Source organism: Myxocyprinus asiaticus, chromosome 37 (assembly GCF_019703515.2).
Source record: "Myxocyprinus asiaticus isolate MX2 ecotype Aquarium Trade chromosome 37, UBuf_Myxa_2, whole genome shotgun sequence".
NCBI lineage: Eukaryota > Metazoa > Chordata > Actinopteri > Cypriniformes > Catostomidae > Myxocyprinus > Myxocyprinus asiaticus.
In genome coordinates this window covers 28,732,554-28,753,621 of record NC_059380.1, presented here as the reverse complement: position 1 = coordinate 28,753,621, position 21,068 = coordinate 28,732,554, and the positions used below count along the sequence as shown (strand labels likewise).

General features: G+C 43.6%; 1 protein-coding gene across 1 annotated transcript in view; it reads left to right on the top strand.

Moving 5' to 3' along the window:
• Positions 1-21,068, top strand: part of lrp1aa (low density lipoprotein receptor-related protein 1Aa) — a 396,987-nt gene that overhangs the window by 30,825 nt on the left and 345,094 nt on the right. The window contains exon 2 of the mRNA XM_051676564.1: positions 8,677-8,799. Coding sequence (XP_051532524.1) covers positions 8,677-8,799 — 123 coding nt within the window. The remainder of the gene's footprint in view (positions 1-8,676; positions 8,800-21,068) is intronic.

Sequence of the window (21,068 nt, the reverse complement as noted above, 5' to 3'; positions counted from 1 at the left end):
CCCCCAAAAAACAGTCCTAATGTAGTATTAGATTAACTTTTTCTACCCTGTCTTTGGTTCCCTATCTGTCACTCACTCAACATTGTGTCGATGTAGTGACACTAGGGGTCGCCCTTGGGAGCCCCAAACACCTCTGATCTTTGAGAAAAGGTCAGTGGGAATTGGCGAGTGGAATTTGCATGCCACTCCCCTGGACAAACGGTTATAAAAGGAGCTGGCTCGCAACCACTCATTCAGATTTTTTCTTCAGAGCCGAGCGTTTGTGTTTCAGCGAGCTGAATTCCTCTGCCGGTCCATTCACCTCTGCATGCATGTTGAATTTATGCCGCATTACAGCGGTTTCTTCATCGTGCACCAATTGAGTGCAGAGAACGCCCCTGGGTGCTTCGACAGCCTAAAAGAGTATATATTCTTGCAAATAAAAGAGTGTATTTTCTCGAAAAGAGTGGCACTGATGGAGAGCGTCTTTTTAAAAATGTCTTTCTGTCTGTGTATATTTCCTATTTGCGGTCATTACCTCCCCGCCTCTGATGGTCAATCGCAGCCTCGCGTGTCTGGGCTCAGACACACTGAGAGAGCGTTCATGGATGGCTCATGCTCTCACTGCGAGAGAGTGACCATGGCAATGTTGCGGTCGCAGCTTTCCTTCTTAAAGGGAAAAACCACTCCATCCTCTCCCAGCCCCGGTCCTTCTACCTACGGGTATGAGGCCGTGTCGGTTAGCGCTGGGGGCAATTTGGGGACCCCAATGGGAGCCGTTCTGCCGGGTAACCCCCCATGGACCTCCCATTCCCCAGTACACTCGTTTGCCCTGGTCAAGTTCTGGGATGAGACCAGCAGCTCGCCTCAGGGTGAGTTTGCGGTCTCATTCGGGGCTCGCGAAGAGGATGAGCTTTCGATCGCAGCATCGGAGAGAGGGCTGGTCCAGTCTGACACCGAGGACTCGGCACCTCCCACCTTCGGGTGCGGTCACCCAGTCTGAGGCCGACGCGGAGCTGTCCTGTCCAGGACCTGTAAGGCAGGCATGGCTCTGCGGAAGCGGGGCCCCCTGCCCCGCATGCCCAGCTGCGGCACTCACACACCCACGCCCAGGTGGTTGTGATGGATCACGAGGACGGTTTCCCTCCTCCCCGTCGCTGACTGGTCCTATGGTGGGTATCCAGAGTGAGATAAGTGCTTCGATGTCCCCAGACTCAGCACATCCACAAGCTCAGGATCCGAGCCCCCTCTACATAGCGCCTTCTGCTCTGCCCCGCTGCGGAGAAATTAGATGCTGGCCCAGTACGTGTGCTAGTAGGCCCTGTACTGGTGTAGGTGCTCCACATGCGCTGGTTGCCTGCGAGTAACCCCGTGTGATGTATCTTCTGCGATATGGTTTCCCCATTGGTACCGTGTCTTTCTTGGGCAGAGTCTTCTCTGCCACCAGTCGCCGTGTTTGTAGAGCTCCGTCCCCTCTGGGTAGGACCTACCACGGGTAATTCTCCACATGTGACACTGCCGACAAGACTCGGTAAGACCATGTGACGTATTTCCACACAATTGCCTCCCCTTCGGGCAGGGTGTGATCTCCATGGTGTCTTCGCCTTGGGAAAGGGGAAGACACTATCCCAGCCGCTTTCTCACTCTGTCAACTCACCGGCCATGGCGAGTTGTGGAGGCAGGGACAACCCTTAAAAAAAACTATAAATTGTATTTTTGGACTGGAGAGGAAGCTTTGCATTCTAAAACTTACGGTATGTTTTTGTAGTACAATGACCTCTTATAGTATGTCAAAATATCAAGGAAAATTTGATTCCTAATGTCATGACCCCTTTAAAAGTGTCCTGGTTGTGACTTTAAGTTTACAGATTTTCCAAACATCAATATATATATATATATATATATATATATATATATATATATATATATATATATATATATATATATATATTGCTCTTTGTTATAGAGCAATATTTCTAAATATTTGGTATTTATTGGATCTGGATGGACCTACTCAACAAAGTTTCCAATAGCTCACCAAGACAGACATTTTGACCGTTCACAGGCACAATTTGACATCTCCATCTTGAGTCACAAGTGTTCTTCTTGCATGCACGCACATGAGTGCTTACAAGCAGCTGTCAACAAAACAGCGCATTGGTACTGTATTGAGTCGGTATTCGGTAAGGGCTGCCTCTGCGACCTTTGTGAAGACGTGAGGGGACAAGAACAAGCCGAAGGGGAGGACCTTTTACTGGTACGCCTGGCCTTCGAAGGTAAACCGCAGGAAGGGTCTGTGTCAAGATAAGACCCGAGACGTGGAAGTATGCATCCTTCAGGTCTACCGCCGCGAACCAATCTTGATGCCGGACGCTCGCTAGAATGCGTTTTTGTGTTAGCATCTTGAACGGGAGTCTGTGCAAGGCCCGGTTCAGTACTCGCAGGTCCAGGATTGGTCGCAACCCACCGCCTTTCTTCGGTACGATGAAGTAAGGGCTGTAGAACCCTTTCTTCATCTCGGCTGGAGGGACAGGCTCTATCGCGCCCTTGCGCAGAAGGGTAGTGATCTCCGCACACAAGGTAGCAGTGTTCTCACCCTTCACCGAGGTGAAGTGGACGCTGCTGAACCTGGGCGGGCGCCTGGCGAACTGAATCGCATAGCCGAGTCGGACGGTCCGGGTCAGCCATCACGACGGGTTGAAATGTGAGCCAAACGCCCAAACTCCGGGCGAGGGGGACCAAGGGAATGATCACGTCGGAGGTACCGGCAGGTGGGGCCTCACAGCGGGGTGGAGCTCGAGGTGCCACATTGAGGGGATTCGAGCCACGTGGCCGTGCTGAGTCCAGGGACATCGAAACACTTACCTGGCTCCTGTCCCCACCATAAGATTGGCCGAGGAGGGGGGAGGAGGAGTCTCATCCCCATAGTCTACCGGACCCAATCCCGTGTGGGCGTGTTTGTGCCACAGCTGGGTGCACAGGGGCAGGGTGACCGCCGCTGGAGCGCCATACCTGCAAAGATGGAACGGTGGACGGTGGTCGTGACGACGGCCGTGCGCACAGGACATGTGACCCAGGGAACAAGAAAACTGCTCTTTTGTTGAATTTTTGGGTACCGCAGCCTCTTGGATATGCTGCGAAATTAAATAAAAATTAAACAAAAGATTCTCCTCCCGGCCCTCCACCGGGGGATGGAGTGGTCTGCTCACCAGCTCCAGAGAAGCGGGTCTCCTTGCCCCTGGGTTGCCTGTCTCAGGGGTGCTTTGATGCCTTCCTCGGGTTCTTGGCGGCCGACCGTGAGACGGGTGGCATCTGCTTCCTGCGCTGGGCTCCACGCCGGGCCACGGGGGCGGGCTGCGGCAGATCCGGGGCTGTAGTTGCAGGAGGACGCCCTTGGCGACGAGCAGACGGGGTGCGGGGTCTTGAGCCGCGCCGGGGCAGGATGTGCTGTATGGCCTCCATCTGCTGCTTCACCGCCGAGAACTGCTGGGCAAAGTCCTCGACGGTGTCGCCGAATAGGCCAACCTGGGAGATGGGGGCGTCAAGGAACCTTGCCTTGTCAGCCTCTCGCATCTCAACCAAGTTGAGCCAAAGTTGGTGCTCCTGGACCAGCAGGGTGGACATCGCCTGACCGAGAGACCATGCCGTGACCTTCGTCGCCCGGAGAGTGAGGTCGGTCGCCGAGGGCAGTTCCTGCATCAATCCCGGGTCAGAACTACCCTCGTTCAGTTCTTTTAGCGCCTTGGCTTGGTGTACTTGCAGGAGAGCCATGGCGTGCAGGGCAGAGGCGGCTTGTCCAGCGGCAGCGTAGGCCTTAGCCGTCAGGGACGACGTAAACCCACAGGCCCTGGACGGGAGTTTCGGGCACCCGTGCCAGGTGGCGGCGCTCTGCGGGCACAAATGCACTGCGAGTGCCTTATCCACCTGGGGGATCACCGAATACCCCCTGGCTGCTCCGCCATCAAGGGTAGCGAGAGTGGGGGAGCTGAAAGACCGGGACGGGCAGTAAAATGTGCCTCCCACAATCTTGTCATCTCCTCATGCACTTCTGGGAAGATAGGAATGGGAGCCCAGGAACCAATCGTCGAGCTGCAAGGGTTCAGGGAAGAGTGGTTCCACTCTAGCCTGACGCTCACGGCCGCCCGGGAAATTATGTCCGTCATTTCCACGTCGGCCTGGGACTGGGCGACCATTCCCGAAGATGGAAGCCCAGTCGAAGCCTCTGCGTCCGACTGGACGAGCCTACTCTCCGATGCTGTGCTCAATAACTTGTCTTCTTCCCAGGCTCTGAACGAGAGGTCGAACTCGCCCAGAGACGAGCTGGCGATCTCGTCCGAGCACCCGACCGGGGCAAGCGAGCATGCTGGGGAATGGGAGGTCCGTGGGGGGATACCCGGCAGAGGTGGTCCCATTGAGGTCCCCAAATCGCCCCCAGTGCTAACCGGCACAGCCTCATACCCGTAGGTAGAAGGACCGAGGCGGGGAGCCGCTGGGGTGGCTTGCTTTCTTACGAATGCAAGCAGTGACCGCAACGTTGCCATGGTCATGTTCTTGCAATGAGGACAAGACCCATCCACGAACGATGTCTCCGCGTGGGCAGTGCCCAGACACGTAAGACAGCGATCGTGGCCATCAGAAGCGGAGAGATAAGGACCGCAACCAGGAATAACACACAAACGGGAAGGCATCTTTAAAAAGACGTTCTGTGTGTGCTGCTCTTTTAGAAAGAAAATATACTCTTTTTAGAATATACCCTTTTAGTTGTTTCTGCCGAAGCGCCCAGGGGCGTTCTCTGCACTCCACGGGTGACAAGGGGGGGGACAAGCCGCTGAAATGCGCCGTAGAATCCAGCAGATGAGGTGAATGAACTTTGCGGATGAATTCAGATTCAATGAATAGAACCACTCGGCTCTGAAGAGAAAATCTGAATGAGTGGTTGCATACCAGCTCCTTTTATACCCGTATGTCCGGGGGAGTGGCATGCAAATTCCACTCGCCAATTCTCATTGGCCTTTTTTCAAAAAAGCAGAGGTGTTTGGGGCTCCCAAGAGTGACCCCTAGTGTCACTACATTGACACAACTTTGAGTGAGTGACAGATAGGGAATCAGGGTTATTCCACCAAGTATTGATTTTGGAACACTTCCTAAGTTAAAACATTAGTATTGTGTTGTTTAAAAATGAATATGAACTTGTTTTCTTTGCATTATTCAAGGCCTTAAAACACTGCATCTTTTTTGTTTTGACCAGTTGTCATTTTCTGAAAATAATTGCTCTCAATGACAATATTTTTATTTGGAATTTGGGAGAAATGTTGTCAGTACTTTATAGAATAAAACAAAAATGTTCATTTTACTCAAACACATACCTATAAATAGTAAATCCAGAAAAACTGAGAATATTGCAGTGGTCTTTTAATTTTTTCCAGAGCTGTGTGTGTGTGTGTGTGTGTGTGTGTGTGTGTGTGTGTATATGTATATATATATATATATATATATATATATATATATATATTATTCTTGTTGCACTCTAATCATTCAGGGCTTCACTGAAAACATTTGGGGCTTAAGCCCCAGATGATCTACTTTACTTGATGTTTATGTCTATGGTGCATATAGCAGACTCTGGATGAGTTTTTAGAAGGTGGTCTGGAATGAATTTACACTTGATTCCAAATAGACAACCAATGAAATGCGGACACATTTTTGTGCTTTCTGCTGCCAAACCAGAACAAGCTGTCCTTTGATGCCTGTAGACTCATTGCATCAGTGGCACTAGTGTGGGAACATTGACCTGGATGTGTTGAAGCACGCTGGTGTGATTTTAAACGTCTAGAGTCACAGGGAGAGCGGGAAAGAGATATTTGCTGCAGAGTTCCACAGTGATTGCCCACTTTTTCCATGGCCTTTTAAGTGTATTTTTTGTAAAAGCTTAAATGTTTTAAAATACAAAAGACAAAGGTACAAGACTTTGTACTTCCAATAACATGTTTAAAAAAGGTCTAAAATATGATAACACTCATCTCATAAATTGTGCTTCTTTAGCTTAAATCAAGAAAAATAGATAGAAAAGCTTAAGTTTATGGTGAAGTGATCAGCAGTTTATTTCCATTATATATTGTTAGGGTGTTAATTAACACCTATTTTATGTAGGGCTGCTGTATGTTCAAACATTCTGACAGTAGAATTTCTTAACTTATTTGTAATCTTTTATCAGTCTTATTTATTGAAATAACTTTTCCATTAAAGTAAATTAGAACTAAACATATTTACATAGCATCGTCCTTAAATCATGGGGGTCCTGCTTTAGAGCTCTTGTTTAATTCTAACAGTTGTTAAAAAAAAACCTATTGCCTTAAAAGTTAATTATACAGTATTCCCATAATATACAATATTTAATAGTCATATTAATAGTAACATTTACCATAAATGTAATAGTTTTACCAAAACACTAGTTTCTACAGTTAATATTACTTACTGCGATGTAATAAGAATGGTGATGTGTGGATTGAAAAGCCTGTAATTATACCGTTGTGAATGACACAATGTTTTCCTGATTACCTCATCACTGCTGTTTAGAATGTCGGGCTGATTAATCTGGTTTCAACGTGCTTCGCATGGAGCCTTAAATGTTCCCATTTCTCGCGTTGTGTTTATCACGGGACTGTGCAGCGCGAGCGCGAAGCAGGTTGGTCAGGGTTACACAGGTGGGCTGGTTTCGCACTGCGGCCAGCGGATGCGCTACTAGGTTTAATTGTGTTACAGTTTCTTCACACTTTTGGAGTATATGTTGTTTCCCACGTTTAATAAATAAGATTGTGGTAATTTGGTAGTTGCACAGGTGGGAAAAAAACAGTCAGAAAGTGCAACCATTTAGTCACATCAGCCCACTCAACTGACTGGCCCACTACTTGACCAGCCCACCGGGAAAAGTCCAGATGCTCCAGATGGCCAGTTCATCCCTGAATGCAGTCAAATTTAAGCACTTTTAAAATCTGTGTTTAGTCATGATTAACTGTGAAATATTGTGCAATTAATTGACTGACAGCACTAATTATTTCATAACAGATTTTATTGTTGTTAATATCAGTAAATTCAAATCTGCCTCACAACTCAATGATTTACTGTCAAATGTGCATTTCTATTTGACAGAAAATATCCAGTATTAACTATTTGTGATCCAATAATTATATTACTATATCATTTTAAGAATAATATTAACGATCTTGGGGGAATGTGTGGGCCGGTTGGGCTGAATATTTCCAGGGTGGACTATTTTGTCCCATTCCAGCCCTGACAGCATTTATATTTCTTTTCCTCTAGATCACAAAAATTATTATATTTATATGCACAGCCACACTTCTTCAGGTATAAATATTGCCAGTAGACCAAATGTTGCTATTTAAATAAATATAATGAATCTTGCAAAGCTACAGCTATTTGCAGTAATACTTTCATTACTTCATATTTTAGAGACTTACAATAATACTAAACACTTCTTTGAAACAATGATAACAAAGGATTAGTTTACTTACTTTCATTAACACAAAACTTCCCCAAGAAAAACTGTTCAGAAATGGAATATGAGTGATTCCATCTCTGGTAAACTGAATAAAGCAATGTTTTTATTCCAATTATACATCATTTAAAAAAGTGATTCTATATACTCAAGAAAAGCAAGAAATCTGTTTTTGACAATCAGAGAAAACAATTCATGAAATCAGTATTAAATCCACACTTCCAGGAAACTCCAGTCCTCTGTGATTGGTCAAGAGGATAAGCAGCAGGGACTGTTAGGTAGTGGACCACTGTGAATCTCACACCAATGCGGGCTCCACGGAAGGGTACATCAAAGGCTCAAAGGAGGCACTCATGAGCACCCTTCTGAGCCCTACAATATCAAATAGGGCACCCTTCAGCATCGTGGACTTTGCAGTCATGTGCAAATGTCCACATCAAGCGTGCCATTTGGGATGGCCTAAGTCCCCCGCTTCGGGATAAATGGTTTTATTTCTGAAATTCACATATTTCAAGATGCATTGAAGTATGTTAGAATTATGATTTACTTAAATTGCAAATGTGAAACCTAAATTAAAACTGTTGTGTCAGACGTGAACTGGGAGGAGAATTTATGCGTGCATCAGGTGCCTTGAAATAAAATTCTTCTGCATAGACCTTATTCCCGCTAGCGCCATCTTTGATTTTTAATGGGAATGACAACGAGGCTATGAGGGATAGACTTACCATCTCTTCAATGGCACGAACGGTATAAAGCTGTATAAAGCTCCTTGATCACATCTGATTTTCCACAGCTCATGTTGTCTGGAGTTCTTTGTATACTGAATGTTCTTGGACAGATATTTTATCAATGTTTTGTCTGCGGAACGATCTAAAAACTTTTTAAACTCCAGTACAGCCAATTGAAGAGATTAAACATATTGGCAGTGCCCAGTTAAAAAGTGATTGGCACTTTTAACTGAAAGGAGGGACTTTCATTCCTACAGCCATCATACTGAGCATCACGATTTCTCCTATACATTTTTCTATGAGTGGGCCTGTATCCTTCATATACTGTCTCTGAACACAGCAGTTTTAATTTTTTTCAGTCATGTTTTTTTTTTTTGGCAACAAAAAAAACAAATATATTTTGTTGATAACGCATTCACTCATTATTTGTTTACATGGCTTTTCTTTTTTTAGCTCCAAAAACCTGCAGCCCTAAGCAATTTGTTTGCAAGGACCAGGTGACGTGTATCTCAAAAGGTTGGCGGTGTGATGGTGAGAAGGACTGTCCAGATGGATCGGACGAGACCTCAGATGTCTGTATGTATTACTATTTCTCTACAATCAGCTAAGAATTATAAAGCCTTTGTCCAGGGTCATCTTCAGATACTGTACTGTATTCCTAAAGCAAAACTTAAAGGGAAACAATTATAAATCTTTCATCATTTACCATGTCGTTCCTAACCAGTATGACGGTCTTAATGTAGATCTTTTCCATACAATGGCAGTTCATAGTGACCAAGTCTATCAAGCTTCAAAAAACGCTTTATATATATATAAAAAAAAAAAAAAAAACACGCACCATATGGTCCGTTTGATTTGTGTGCTATGTTCCAAGTCTTCTGAAGTCATGAGATAGATTTGTGAGTAGAATGAACCAAAATTTCAGCCACTATTCACTGAAAATCTCCCCTTCCATTGAAGCTCTCAAATCTCATTCTGCGTTTTTAAACTGGTGCATTGCATTTAGACGTGACCAATGTGCTATTTTGTAATCTGAATGTGAGCATGAATGAGATTTAAGAGCGTATTAGTGATATCAACTTAAATGTCATTTGTTCCTCACACAAATGTATAGTATGGCTTCAGAAGAGTTGGAATATAGTGCAGTCGTATGGTGCTATTTGTTTTTATTTTTTTTTTGGGTCCTTTTTGGTGCTTGACAGATGTGGTCACTATGAATTGTAATTGAGCTTTGTAAAGATTATGTAAAATATCTGTTCCTAAAAAACAAAAAACAAAAAAACAGCAAATGGGTTTGGCATTTTTGGTGAACTATTTCTTTAATATCAGCCCAGACTACTACAGTATTTGCATTTTAATACAAGTGTACTGACAAGTGTTACTTCACAGTTAATTGATGCAGTCTGCAATGCTAATTGTAAACATTTCTTTAAGTTGTACTTTTTTGCTCAAGTGTTTGCTAGCATATTAAATGTCTCAAATATTTTCAGACATGGCATTAAACAGTACTCTTTTTCAAAATTATAGAGAATTTGGTTCAGAAAATGATTATGATGTGAGATGATGATTTTTAATTAAATCTGAGTACTGAGCATCGAACCATTGGCTGTGTTTCTGATAGGACGTATCACTTTGTTTTATTTTTATTTATTTTTTTGCACAAAGCGGTCAGTCTGACTTGACCTGTACCTTATGTTCTTTTGCTCTACTTGTTTAGTCTGATCAGTTTCAAGGACATTGGGTTTATGTGGCCTTTCTTATATCTGTTTATGGTGCGCTAGCAAGAGAACACAGCAAGTACTAGATCGGTTCGCTTTCCTGAAGTGATAGTTGAGCTTGTTTAGCTTTGATGCAAATAAACTACACTCCAAATTAATGTTAGATAAAAGCAACATCATGTTATCATGGAATTAAGGAACAACACATTTCAATATCTTATTTAGTCTGCCAAGTACTAATTAAAGTAATATTTTTATCCAGAAATATTCCACACACACACACACACACAAAAAAAACATATGGTCACATATGGTATGTTTATGGTTTTTGAGGATGTAACCAGTGTCGCCCAGACTTACATAAGCCTGGGTTAGTCTGACTTAGTTTTATAGAGTCACTATAACTGTATAATTTTTTTCTCTCAATGTTTCTATATATATATATATGTATATATATATATATATATATATATATATATATACATACATATTCTGTACACACATGACACATAAATCATATGATAGAGCACAACAGTGCCCGCCCACTTTTTCTTGGTCCCGGAAGTACTTTTTCCATTCATTTTTCCATTGGGATTTCATAAAGTATTTCATAAAAGAGTTGAACTAAACCAACCAGCTCCGATGTGAATCACAACATTACAAACATCGATTTGAAGCATAGATGTATTTGAAAATCAAGTATATGTAAGTATAGAATCATAACACTTAAATTATATTGCAAAATTTTGAGATATACAAGTAGTTTCATTGAATTGGACAGTCGCTTCTGGGCTTTTTTACTGCGATTCATTGATTAGTAGATTTTCTTTTCAGGATCAAAGGCAGTGAAGCTACTCACCACAAATTCTGCTATTAAGCATAATGTTTTAAAGAAATAAGTTGAACTAATGTGGACTGATGGTTTTAGCAGAAGTATACCAGTTATCAGATAAGTTAATGTTAATAATCAATCTCCTATGGAAAAAATAAGTAAATAAATGGGATTTTTACTTCCAGAACCAGACTGTTGCATTCTATTCTAAATTCTGATTGGCTTTCCGCAATGCAACTTCCAGGAGTCAGTGTGCACAGGTTTGTATCAGTCTACGGGGGTTTTGTTTAAAATGCATCAGTTTGCAGCTTCGGAGAAAAAAAAATTTTTGCCAGAGTTTGTGAGGTTCACAGCCTTGATATTATAGAAAAGGGGTGCCAACACGGTACAACCGAAACTCACACTAAAATTTCAGTAGATGGTACAAATGCCAGTGAAATGTGATTCCCTATCTGTCACTCACTCGATGTTGTGTTGATGTAGTGACACTAGGGGTCACTCTTGGGAGCCCGAGACACCTCTGTTTTTGATAAAAGGCCAATGAAAATTGGCGAGTGGTATTTGCATACCACTCTCCCGGACATACGGGTATAAAAGGAGCTGGTGTGCAACCACTCATTCAGATTTTCTCTTCGGAGCCGAACGGTCTATGTTTACTGAGCTGAATGTGCCTCAGCATAAAACCTGAATGAGTGGTTGCACGCCAGCTTCTTTTATACCCGTATGTCCGGAGAAGTGGCATGCAGATACCACTCGCCAATTTTCACTGGCCTTTTATCAAAGACCAGAGGTGTCTCGGGCTCCCAAGAGTGACCACTAATGTCACTACATCGACACAACGTCTCGTTCCCTCCATCAGGGAACGGAGGTTACACAAGTAACCATGACGTTATTCTCTAAACCAGTTTCAATACCACAACAACAACTACAACTAATTTGTTAATTAAGTAAACATTGTTTTAAGTTTTCAAGTTATTATTGAAGTAAACAGTTAGTAATAAAATTAGTTAGAAGCAATATACAAAAAACAACAACAAAAAAACTACAACAACAAAAAAACAATAGAACAAACAGTGCTTAAAGGTTTTAACAGCAGTATCAAGTATTCCAGTAAACTTTCAGAAATTACAAAAAATAATGAAATGTAACATAAAACTGCTTAAATACTGGTCTTTACTGCTTATTATGCATTAATACTTTTAAAGCTAGTTATCTAGCCAAGAGCAATGAGTGGTTTTCTTGTTTTCTTATTATTGTAACAGTTAGTTATGGTCCTCGAATCTGATTGGATGAGAGGTGTTCCAAGAGAGTGAATATCACAAATTCTTGTGGCATTCCAAACAAAAGTTTTAAGAGTAGGGCAGAGAGCTGAAGGTCAGGATTTTGATTTACCTGTGACATTAAATATTTACACCAGTAGGTGGCAACAAATGAGCTTCTTTTATGTTATGAGTGAGTCGTCATTGAGAGAGATTCTGCATTGTTTGAAAGTGAGCGGGTTTCCTGAAAGTCAGAACACCTGCAGTGTTTCTCACTCCATGATTGCTCAGAGTAGGATCCTATCACAATGCAGCTGAGAAATAGAATGAAAATAACAGCTTCAGCAATACTGACAATCACTGCTGAGAGTTGCCACCAGAGACGTAGCAACAAATGAAGGCACATACTGTATCTGCATTACCTCAAGCGCTTTCAGAGCACTAAGCAAATAAGTGCGCATAAGGAACATGAAACATACAGGATTTATTGATTTTGATGGAAATTCGGAACACAACGTCAACAAATATTTTCTGCTAATTTCTACATTGTTGTCTTTAAAATTTTCAAATGGCATTATTTGAATGATTTACCACTTTGCATGCTAGTCTATTATTATTATTAAATACATTTCAGATTTACCCACCGCTAAATGTTAAATTGGCAAGAAAACAAAACTGTAGTTGAAGCTCAAGACACCCCTTGCTGTCTAAGTGTGTGGTTTTTGGCCTGAATATGCTACAGTGTGTACCTCCAGTATTTGCTTGGTAGAACTTTAACACATTGTGCACTCAGCTACAAACTGAAAAGAGATGTTACCTTGCATTAGATGTAATCTACATTCATCTGAATTTGTGAAAGTGAAGATCAGTTCAAAAGCTGCCTCTAATATCAGGTTTAGGGGAAGAGTTTTTATCTCGTAGTATGTGTGTATTCTTGTATTCACACTGGCATGAATGGCTAATATAATTGTGTTAAGCAAATAGTGTGCTATCAGGTTATCATGTGGTGGGGGGAGGGGGGTCGCAGTATTTTGTTTTAAGTCGCTACTTGAAATCTGGATCTGGAAAACAATGGCGCATTTCACAAGGCAGCATTAGGGTTTAAGGAATGTTTGTGCGCCTTCGTCACAACCAATTACAAGCTTGGAAATAATTTATCTTTCTTTAAAGAGCTGCCGTGGCTTACAGAAGTTTTGGTTAAGAGCAGTGTGGAAGTGGTGGCTGTACTCACAGGCTGAATCGCTCCATATGAGGAGGAGAGAGGAGAAATAGAGGCTGAGCTGCCTGTCTGGAAGTCATTAAATCCAGTCCAAAGGAATGGAGGAAAATGGCTGTTTTTTCATGACCTGTTTTTCTCGGCTCATAGTCTCGTAGTCATAGTCTCTCTCTCTCTCTCTCTCTCTCTCTCTCTCTCTCTCTCTCTCTCTCTACACAAATAGACAGCTGACACATTAGACATCAGCTTTCTCTACTGTGGCTGTGCTGTGGGATATTGACTCCTTTACAGTTTTTGCATAAAATTAGACCTTCTTAATACTTTTGAGAGCTGATGTTCATTCTTGATGTGACATACTTAAGTAATCTGTCTCTTTTTATTAAGCGTTAAAGTGAGTCCCTATGTACTGCCATTGTTTTGAATTTAGCCGGCAAGACTGGATTAAGTTATTATTAAATTATCTCATTTTGTGTTCACCAGAAGAACGACAGTAATACGCAGTGGTGGAATTGGCCAAGATTCACGGGGGAGGGGGTGCAATAAATTGATTGAAAATAATTGAAAAATTACAGGCATTTACAATGTTACAATTGACAATTTCTTTTCAAATAAATGCTAAAATGCTAAAATAAAATTAATTCAAACTCTCTGTTCATCCAAGAATCCTCTAAATGCAGCAATGCAAGTGTTCGGCATATACTGTTCATTAAAGCTGCTAGTTTAGGACCTGTGAGGGGTCTGTTTCTCAAATTAGAGACTCTGATATACTTGTCTTCTTGTTGTTGTGCATCTGGGTTGTCCACTTCTCTCTCTGTCCCGATTAGATCAAGTTTGTTTTATTCTTTAAGAACAGAAGTGCATGGAATAGCCTTCATCTCTCAAAAGAACAATAGATTGATGTATTGAGGAAAAATATGTTTCCTTTTGGTTATTTTTTAAACTGAAATTTCACTTGCAAGTGTAAAGTAACAAATAAAATTGCAAGTGTACTCAATATAGCAGCTGGAAAAAGACACTCTATTGCAATTTCCACTCTTCATTAAGTAGCACAACTATTTTAACCATTCTAACAAAAAATAAATGTTGCTTTAGAACTAAGTTACCACATTAAATGATGTTAATGATTACAGTATGTGACACATTATTTTCTTAGTAGACTGGAGTAATGACAGGAAAAATGGAAATGGGGCTTTGCCATCATGGGTAAAAATTTAATTGTATTATAAATAAAACATTAAACACATTTCAAACAGTAATAATAAATTGCAACATTTCTAATGTTTTTGCTCATATTTTTGATCAATTTAATGATTCCAATTTACTTTAGGTGAAGAGAAGCATCATTTAAAAAAAAATGTCTTAGTGTTCTAAATAGAGTGGCCAGACGTCCTGTTTTTCCCAGAACATTCCCGTATTTAAGCACTTTTTCTAGTGTCCTGACTTATTCTGAAAAAATTGTGTTTTGTCCCATATTTCCCCTCTCCTAACATTTCTCTGATTGATTGGAGTGCGTGACACGCCAGGGGCAGTGGTAATTCTAGAGCTAATACATGCAGACAAGCCCCGAAGGGGCCGTGGGGGACGTGTGCATTTATCAGACCCAAAACCCATCCGGGACAGGCCCGCCCCGGCCACTTTGGTGACTCTAGATAACCTCGGGCTGATCACGCGCCCTCCGCGGTGGCGACAACTCATTCTAATGTCTGCCCTATCAACTTTCTATGGTACTTTAGGCACCTACCATGGTGAATATGAGTAATGGGGAATCAGGGTTCGATTCCGGAGAGGGAGAATGAGAAATGGCTACCACATCCAAGGAAGGCAGCAGAATTACCCACTCATGACTTGGGGAGGTAGTGACGAAAAATAGCAATACAGGTCTCTTTCGAGGCCCTGTAATTGGAATGAGCATATCCTAAACCCATGGGTGTGGACCCATTGGAGGGCAAGTCTGGTGTCAGCAGCCGCGGTAATTCCAGCTCCAATAGCATATATTAAATTTGCTGCAGTTAAAAAGCTTGTATTTGGATATCGAGATTGGGATGGTGGTCTGCCGTGAGGCGAGCCACCGTCTGTCCTGGAGGCCCAGAGCGTTTACTTTGAAAAAATCAGAGTGTTCAAAGCAGGCCACGTAACACCTGAATACCACAGCTAAGAATAATGGAATAGGACTCCGGTTCTATTTTGTTGGTTTTCGGAACCGGGGCCATGAGAGGGACGGCTGGGGGCATTCGTATTGCGACGCTAGAGGTGAAGCTCTCGGTGCAAGATGGACGAAAGTGAAAGCATTGCCAAGAATGTTTTCATTATTCAAGAACGAAAGTCGGAGGTTCGAAGATGATCAGATACCATCGTAATACCGTTAAACAATGCCGACCCGCGATCAGGTGGCGTTATTCCCATGACCCGCTAGGCAGCATGCGGGAAACCACAAGTCTTTGGGTTCCGGGGGGAGTATGGTTGCAAAGCTGAAACTTAAAGGAATGACGGAAGGGCACCACCAGGAGTGGAGCCTGCAGCTTAATTTGACTCAACACAGGAAACCTCACCGGGCCTGGACACGGAAAGGATTGACAGATTGATTGCACTTTCTTTGGGTGGTGGTGCATGGCCATTCTTAGTTGGTGGAGCGATTTGTCTGATTAATTCTGATAACGAATGAGACTCCGGCATGCTAAATAGATATGCGGCCCCATGAAGTTGGTGTCCAACTTCTTAGAGGGACAAGTGGCATTCAGCCACGCAAGATGGAGCAATAACAGGTCTGTGATGCCCTTAGATGTCCGGGGCTGCACGCCACAATGGGTAGATCAACGTGTACCTATCCTGCGCCGAAAGGTGCGGGTAACACACTGAACCCCACTCATGATCAGGACTGGGGATTGCAGCTATTTCCCATCAACGAGCAATTTCCAGTAAGCGCAGATCATAAGCTCGCGCTGATTAAGTCCCTACCCTTTGTACACACCACCCGTCATTACTACCGATTGAATGGTTTAGTGAGGTCCTCGGATCAACCCCGCCAGGGCTCCTCACGGGCCTTGGTGGAGCGCCAAGAAGACGATCAAACTTGACTATCTAGAGGAAGTAAAACTCGTAACAAGGTTTCCGTAGGTGAAGCTGCGGAAGGATCATTAACGAAGGCTCCGGTGGCGAAAGGCCCAGAGTGGCTGAAAAAGGCTGAGGCCGAGGCGGGGGTGGTGGCGTCCCCCTGCCTGAGGTGAACCGTGGTTCGTCCTCTATTACACGAGGAAACTCATACTCTCCATCTCCTCTGCATGGCCAGCCGCGGGTACCCGCCTGGTCGACCTCCTCGGAGGCCGGCCGTGGGTTCTAACGTACTCTCAGTGCCAGACTAGAGTCAAGCTTAACAGGGTCTTCTTTCCCTGCTGATTCCACCAAGCCCATTCCCTTGGCTGTGGTTTTGCTAGATAGTAGGTAGGGACAGTGGGAATCTCGTTCATCCATTCATGCATGTTACTAATTAGATGACAAGACATTTGGCTATTTACATCTAGTTAACAATACATCTTTGTAGATAGAATCCACTTGATGCTTGAGGCGCCATTATCGGCGCTATCTGTGAGCTCTGGCAAGGTTATCGCTGCAAGCAGATCATAATGCATGGCACTTTCCTTTATTATGATGTTCTTGGTTCCTCTTTTATATAGATCGTAACATTTAAGTGATCCCTGTATCGATAGAAGACTGATGTCTGACAGATCGTGCTTGGACAGTCCCATTGATCGTAGTCCCCTGCCTAATTGTCCGTAGATCAGTCCTCTACTAGAAATGATTACCGGGAGATGGGTTATCGGGGTCTTTGTTTCAGTCCATACTTTGCGATCTTTAGTTTATAGCTCACCTCCATCCTATAGCCTGCAACTATTGACACGTCCATGGTTGTTATTATACTTTTATTGTCGATCATGTTGTCTGGCTTTATGAAGCTGGCCTTGGTGGGTATGACCGGTTCTATCCATGTCTGGTCTGTTTTGTCCCTAAGGAGTTTTGAGATCAACTTGACTACCCTGTTATGCCTGGCACATCGTGTGTCGTGTGTAATTTTGCAGATTTGTAGTATATGATTCAGTGTCTCCTTGGTGTGACATGCCCCTCGACATCGTGTCTCATTAATATCCTTCTCCCTCTTGCCGCTCATGCTTTCGTATGTAGTATTCCTCCGCGAAGTTGGATTCCCCGTAGATGAAGGCGTGGAAAGACGTTGCCTGGTCTCTCCAGCCAGTGGAAGCTTGCCTTATCCACCTCTGCTGTCATCAGGTCTCTCCCATCTATCAAGGCCTTTAGTAATTTGGTCCACTCCTCCTTCGCTTCCTTGATTGTACATACTACTTCTTGGCCGATTTTGCAAGGGATGTTAATTCTGCGCAGAATTTTCTTGGATGAAGGCTGTGCCTTCTCGAAGATGTTATTATTTGATAGAAGTTTTTCGAATCTGTGTTTCTGTGACAGTGGATTTGAAGTCCCAAGATGTGGAACTCCCAATCCTACAGTTGTTACGGGTGTATAAAGAAAGCCGACGGGTGTATCCGTGGGTAGGTGGAACCACTTCCTCACTGCTTTCCTTATCATTCCATCCATCTTGGCAATAGTGTTTCTATGAGCACATCCAATCACCATTTCGTGTGTTAGCTTGGGAACTAAGAACGTTTTTAGAAGTTCCAACCGTTGGTATGGTTTCAGTGGTGCTGAGGTTACTTCACGCAGCATTCTCTCTAATTCTAGAGTTTGCTTAGGCACGATCTTTCCCTTCCAGCCAAACTCTATTCCCAGATATTTTTGTTTGTCTATTGTTGTCATCGGTGGTATTACTCCGTCCTTGGTGTTATAGAAGTGCGGAAGCAGTACCACATGTTTCTGTCTTCCGTCTTTGGCTATTGTCATTGCGACGGATTTTTTAACGTTCATCGACAGTCCTGCCTTTTCCAGGGCTTCACACAGGCAGTTGAGCTTGTCCTGTAGTTGCTGTGGATGTTCTGCCAGCAAAATCAGGTCATCGGCGTAGGCCATGGCTGCAACTAGCTATTCTCCAATCTCTATTCCAATTTCTGGGGTTGCCTTCTGTACAATGTCTCCCATCGACAGTATAAATAGAATTGGGGAGATTGGGTCCCCTTGCCTCACCCCTCTTCCACATGTCGTGGTCAGTGCTCCGAGGTGTAGTTCTGAGTGACTGTAGAGGTGAGTCGTGTATCTTAAAAGGGGTGGTGGCATTCCAGCACATTCCACCGATTGAAGTATCACTCTATGTGAGACTGTGTTGAAAACCTAAGCCAAATCCAGGAATATTGCAGCCATCGGACGGATTTCCTCATGAGTACGCCTTATAAGTGCATGGAGTAGTGTTGAAGCTTCCAGACAGCCATCCCTTTGTAGAAATGCGTACTGGAGCGGAGAGAATTTGATGTGGTCACACATTCTTCTGGCCAGGATTTTGTGGAGGGCCTGGGCTAGCACGGATGATATGGCAATTGGCCTGAAGTCACCTGGGTTCAACGGGCACTCTACTTTTGGTATAAATGTGACTCTAGCGCATGGCAGTGTTGTAGGCAGAGCTTCTGTTGCTAAGATGAGGTTGAATAGTCCTGCCACTGAGGGCTGGTGCCATCTTAGTATGTGCTGTGAGGTTAATCTGTCCATTCCCGGCGCTGAGTGTCCCATATTACGTAGTGCTTCCGTGACTTCCTCTGCTTCAATTGGGGCTACCAATTCCCATTTCGTCTCCCCACTGCTGATGTTGTGCCATCCTCACTACAGGTTGTTGTTTGGTAAACCTTGGCCCAGTACTCCTCCATTCCATCAGTTCCACTGTCCAATCCTCTGTAAGCCTCCCTCCATCGGCCTTGCAAGATCATATGTGCTGTATCTTTCTTCTTGAGTCTGTACAGCTTCTGGAAGTTTGCATATCTTGCTCGGCGTATTTGCTTATTTGACATCAATATCCTGTCTTGAATTTGTATTGACTTTTTTGGTTTCCATTTAAGGGGAATAAGATGTTGTACATGCTTCTGTAACCTTTCTGCTCCCTGAGCGATGGTGATAAGACCTTCAAGCATGTCTTTTGCCATTCCCTTCAGTTCGTTACTTCCTATATTTGGATCATCCAAGTTCTCCATTGCCTTTGTTAGCATCGTTTCACTCCACGACCATTCCTGTTCTTTGCCTTGTGTAGATGTTATCACACTTGTCATGGGCAAGGTTGTTATCTGTGGCCCCTTCATGCTTTTCTCATTTAGCGATCTTTCAGCTATAGAGATATTGTCTTGATGTTGTTGCCTATATGTAGGTTCAAGCGTTACTGCCTCTGTTGTTATTGGTGGTTTCCAGCCGAGCGTTTATAGTCTCTTCCATATGGACTCAGTAGATCTTCCTGTTATTATCTCACTCAGGCTACGTGCCAGGTCTTTTTTCAACATTCCTTCTGCCCACGTCCTATCGGCATACTTTCGAAGGTCTTTGTCTTCCTGTTCTTCCCATATCTTACCCCTCACACCTCACTTCTCATTCTTCTTCTCTCTTCTAAGAGTTGGAGATATCGATACTTCCTGCAATGGGATTGTTGGCGTTACTGCAGAGGAGGATGACTGGCCTAGATCTTCTTCCAGCAGAGGGGGTGTCCATTTTAAAGTTTGTAGTCTCTTCTTCATGGCGTCAGTTGAACGGTGGGGGAGAGTTAGGTGTAATGTCCTCAGATGATCCTTTTTAAGCATGGATTCCCTCCATTCCTCATTAGCCACTCTAATTAGCTGTTCATCCTCAGGCGTCGACCACATCTTCCTTTTCTTGATCAGTAGTTGTACCCTCTCCTCATTCAACTCCTCAGGGTGCCGATGGTGTCTATGTATGCCGAGACTTCTCAAGGAAGGAAAGGTTTTCTCACAGTCGTTGCAGGTAATCGATGTCTTAGAGGTAATCCTTTTGTTCAAAGTAGTCATGCCAGCCCTTGCCAGAGCTTCACGGCTGCTGCTTCCCTGGCTTCCAGAGGGGCCAGGTTTTCCATTTTCATTTTTAGTGTCTGTAACCAGCAGATCCCCCCAGGTGGGTGGTTGGCCCACATGGGGGTGGCCCAGATCTTAGTTCAGGTGGGACGGCGAATATAACACCGGATTTCCCCACCCTATCCAGCGGTCGCCACGAGGAGGCGCCCGGGCCATGTAACAGTCATAGTTACTCCCACCATTTACCCGTGCTTCAGTGAATTTCTTCACTTTGACATTCAGAGCATTGGGCAGAAATCAATCGATCACCTATGCAGCTTTCTCAGTCACGTAAGTACTCCAATCATAGGTAGCCAAGGATACGGCTTGTAAAACCAATAGAATCACACCGTGTTATTTGAAGTACATGATTGGATTAAACTATCCAATAACAATCCCCTATCAGTAGATGTCCAGTTAGTGAACTGATTGAAGAGTCAGTTTGAAAGAACACACAGATGAAATTACGGCTGGAAAAATGTCAAGGCAGCATGCATGTACATTTAATGAGGATCTTCAAAAAGAGTTTACATTTCTCAAAGAGGAGTCACAGACAGAGCCTAGTAAAAAGTGAGGTGTGAGATTTGTGGAGTTCGCTTTACCATCGCCCATGGAGACCGCACCGACATCGCGCAGCATGTTCATACAAAAAAGCATGTGGATGCTGCTAAAAGTAAATGTGCCACACCAAGTTTTACCGATTTTTTTTTGTGAAGCAAAGTTCAGAATCTGACATGGTGTATGCAAGTGATGGACTTTTTGCTTATCATTCTGTTGTGCACGGCCATAGCTTTGCACATTCATGACCTGAGAAAAGTCTTG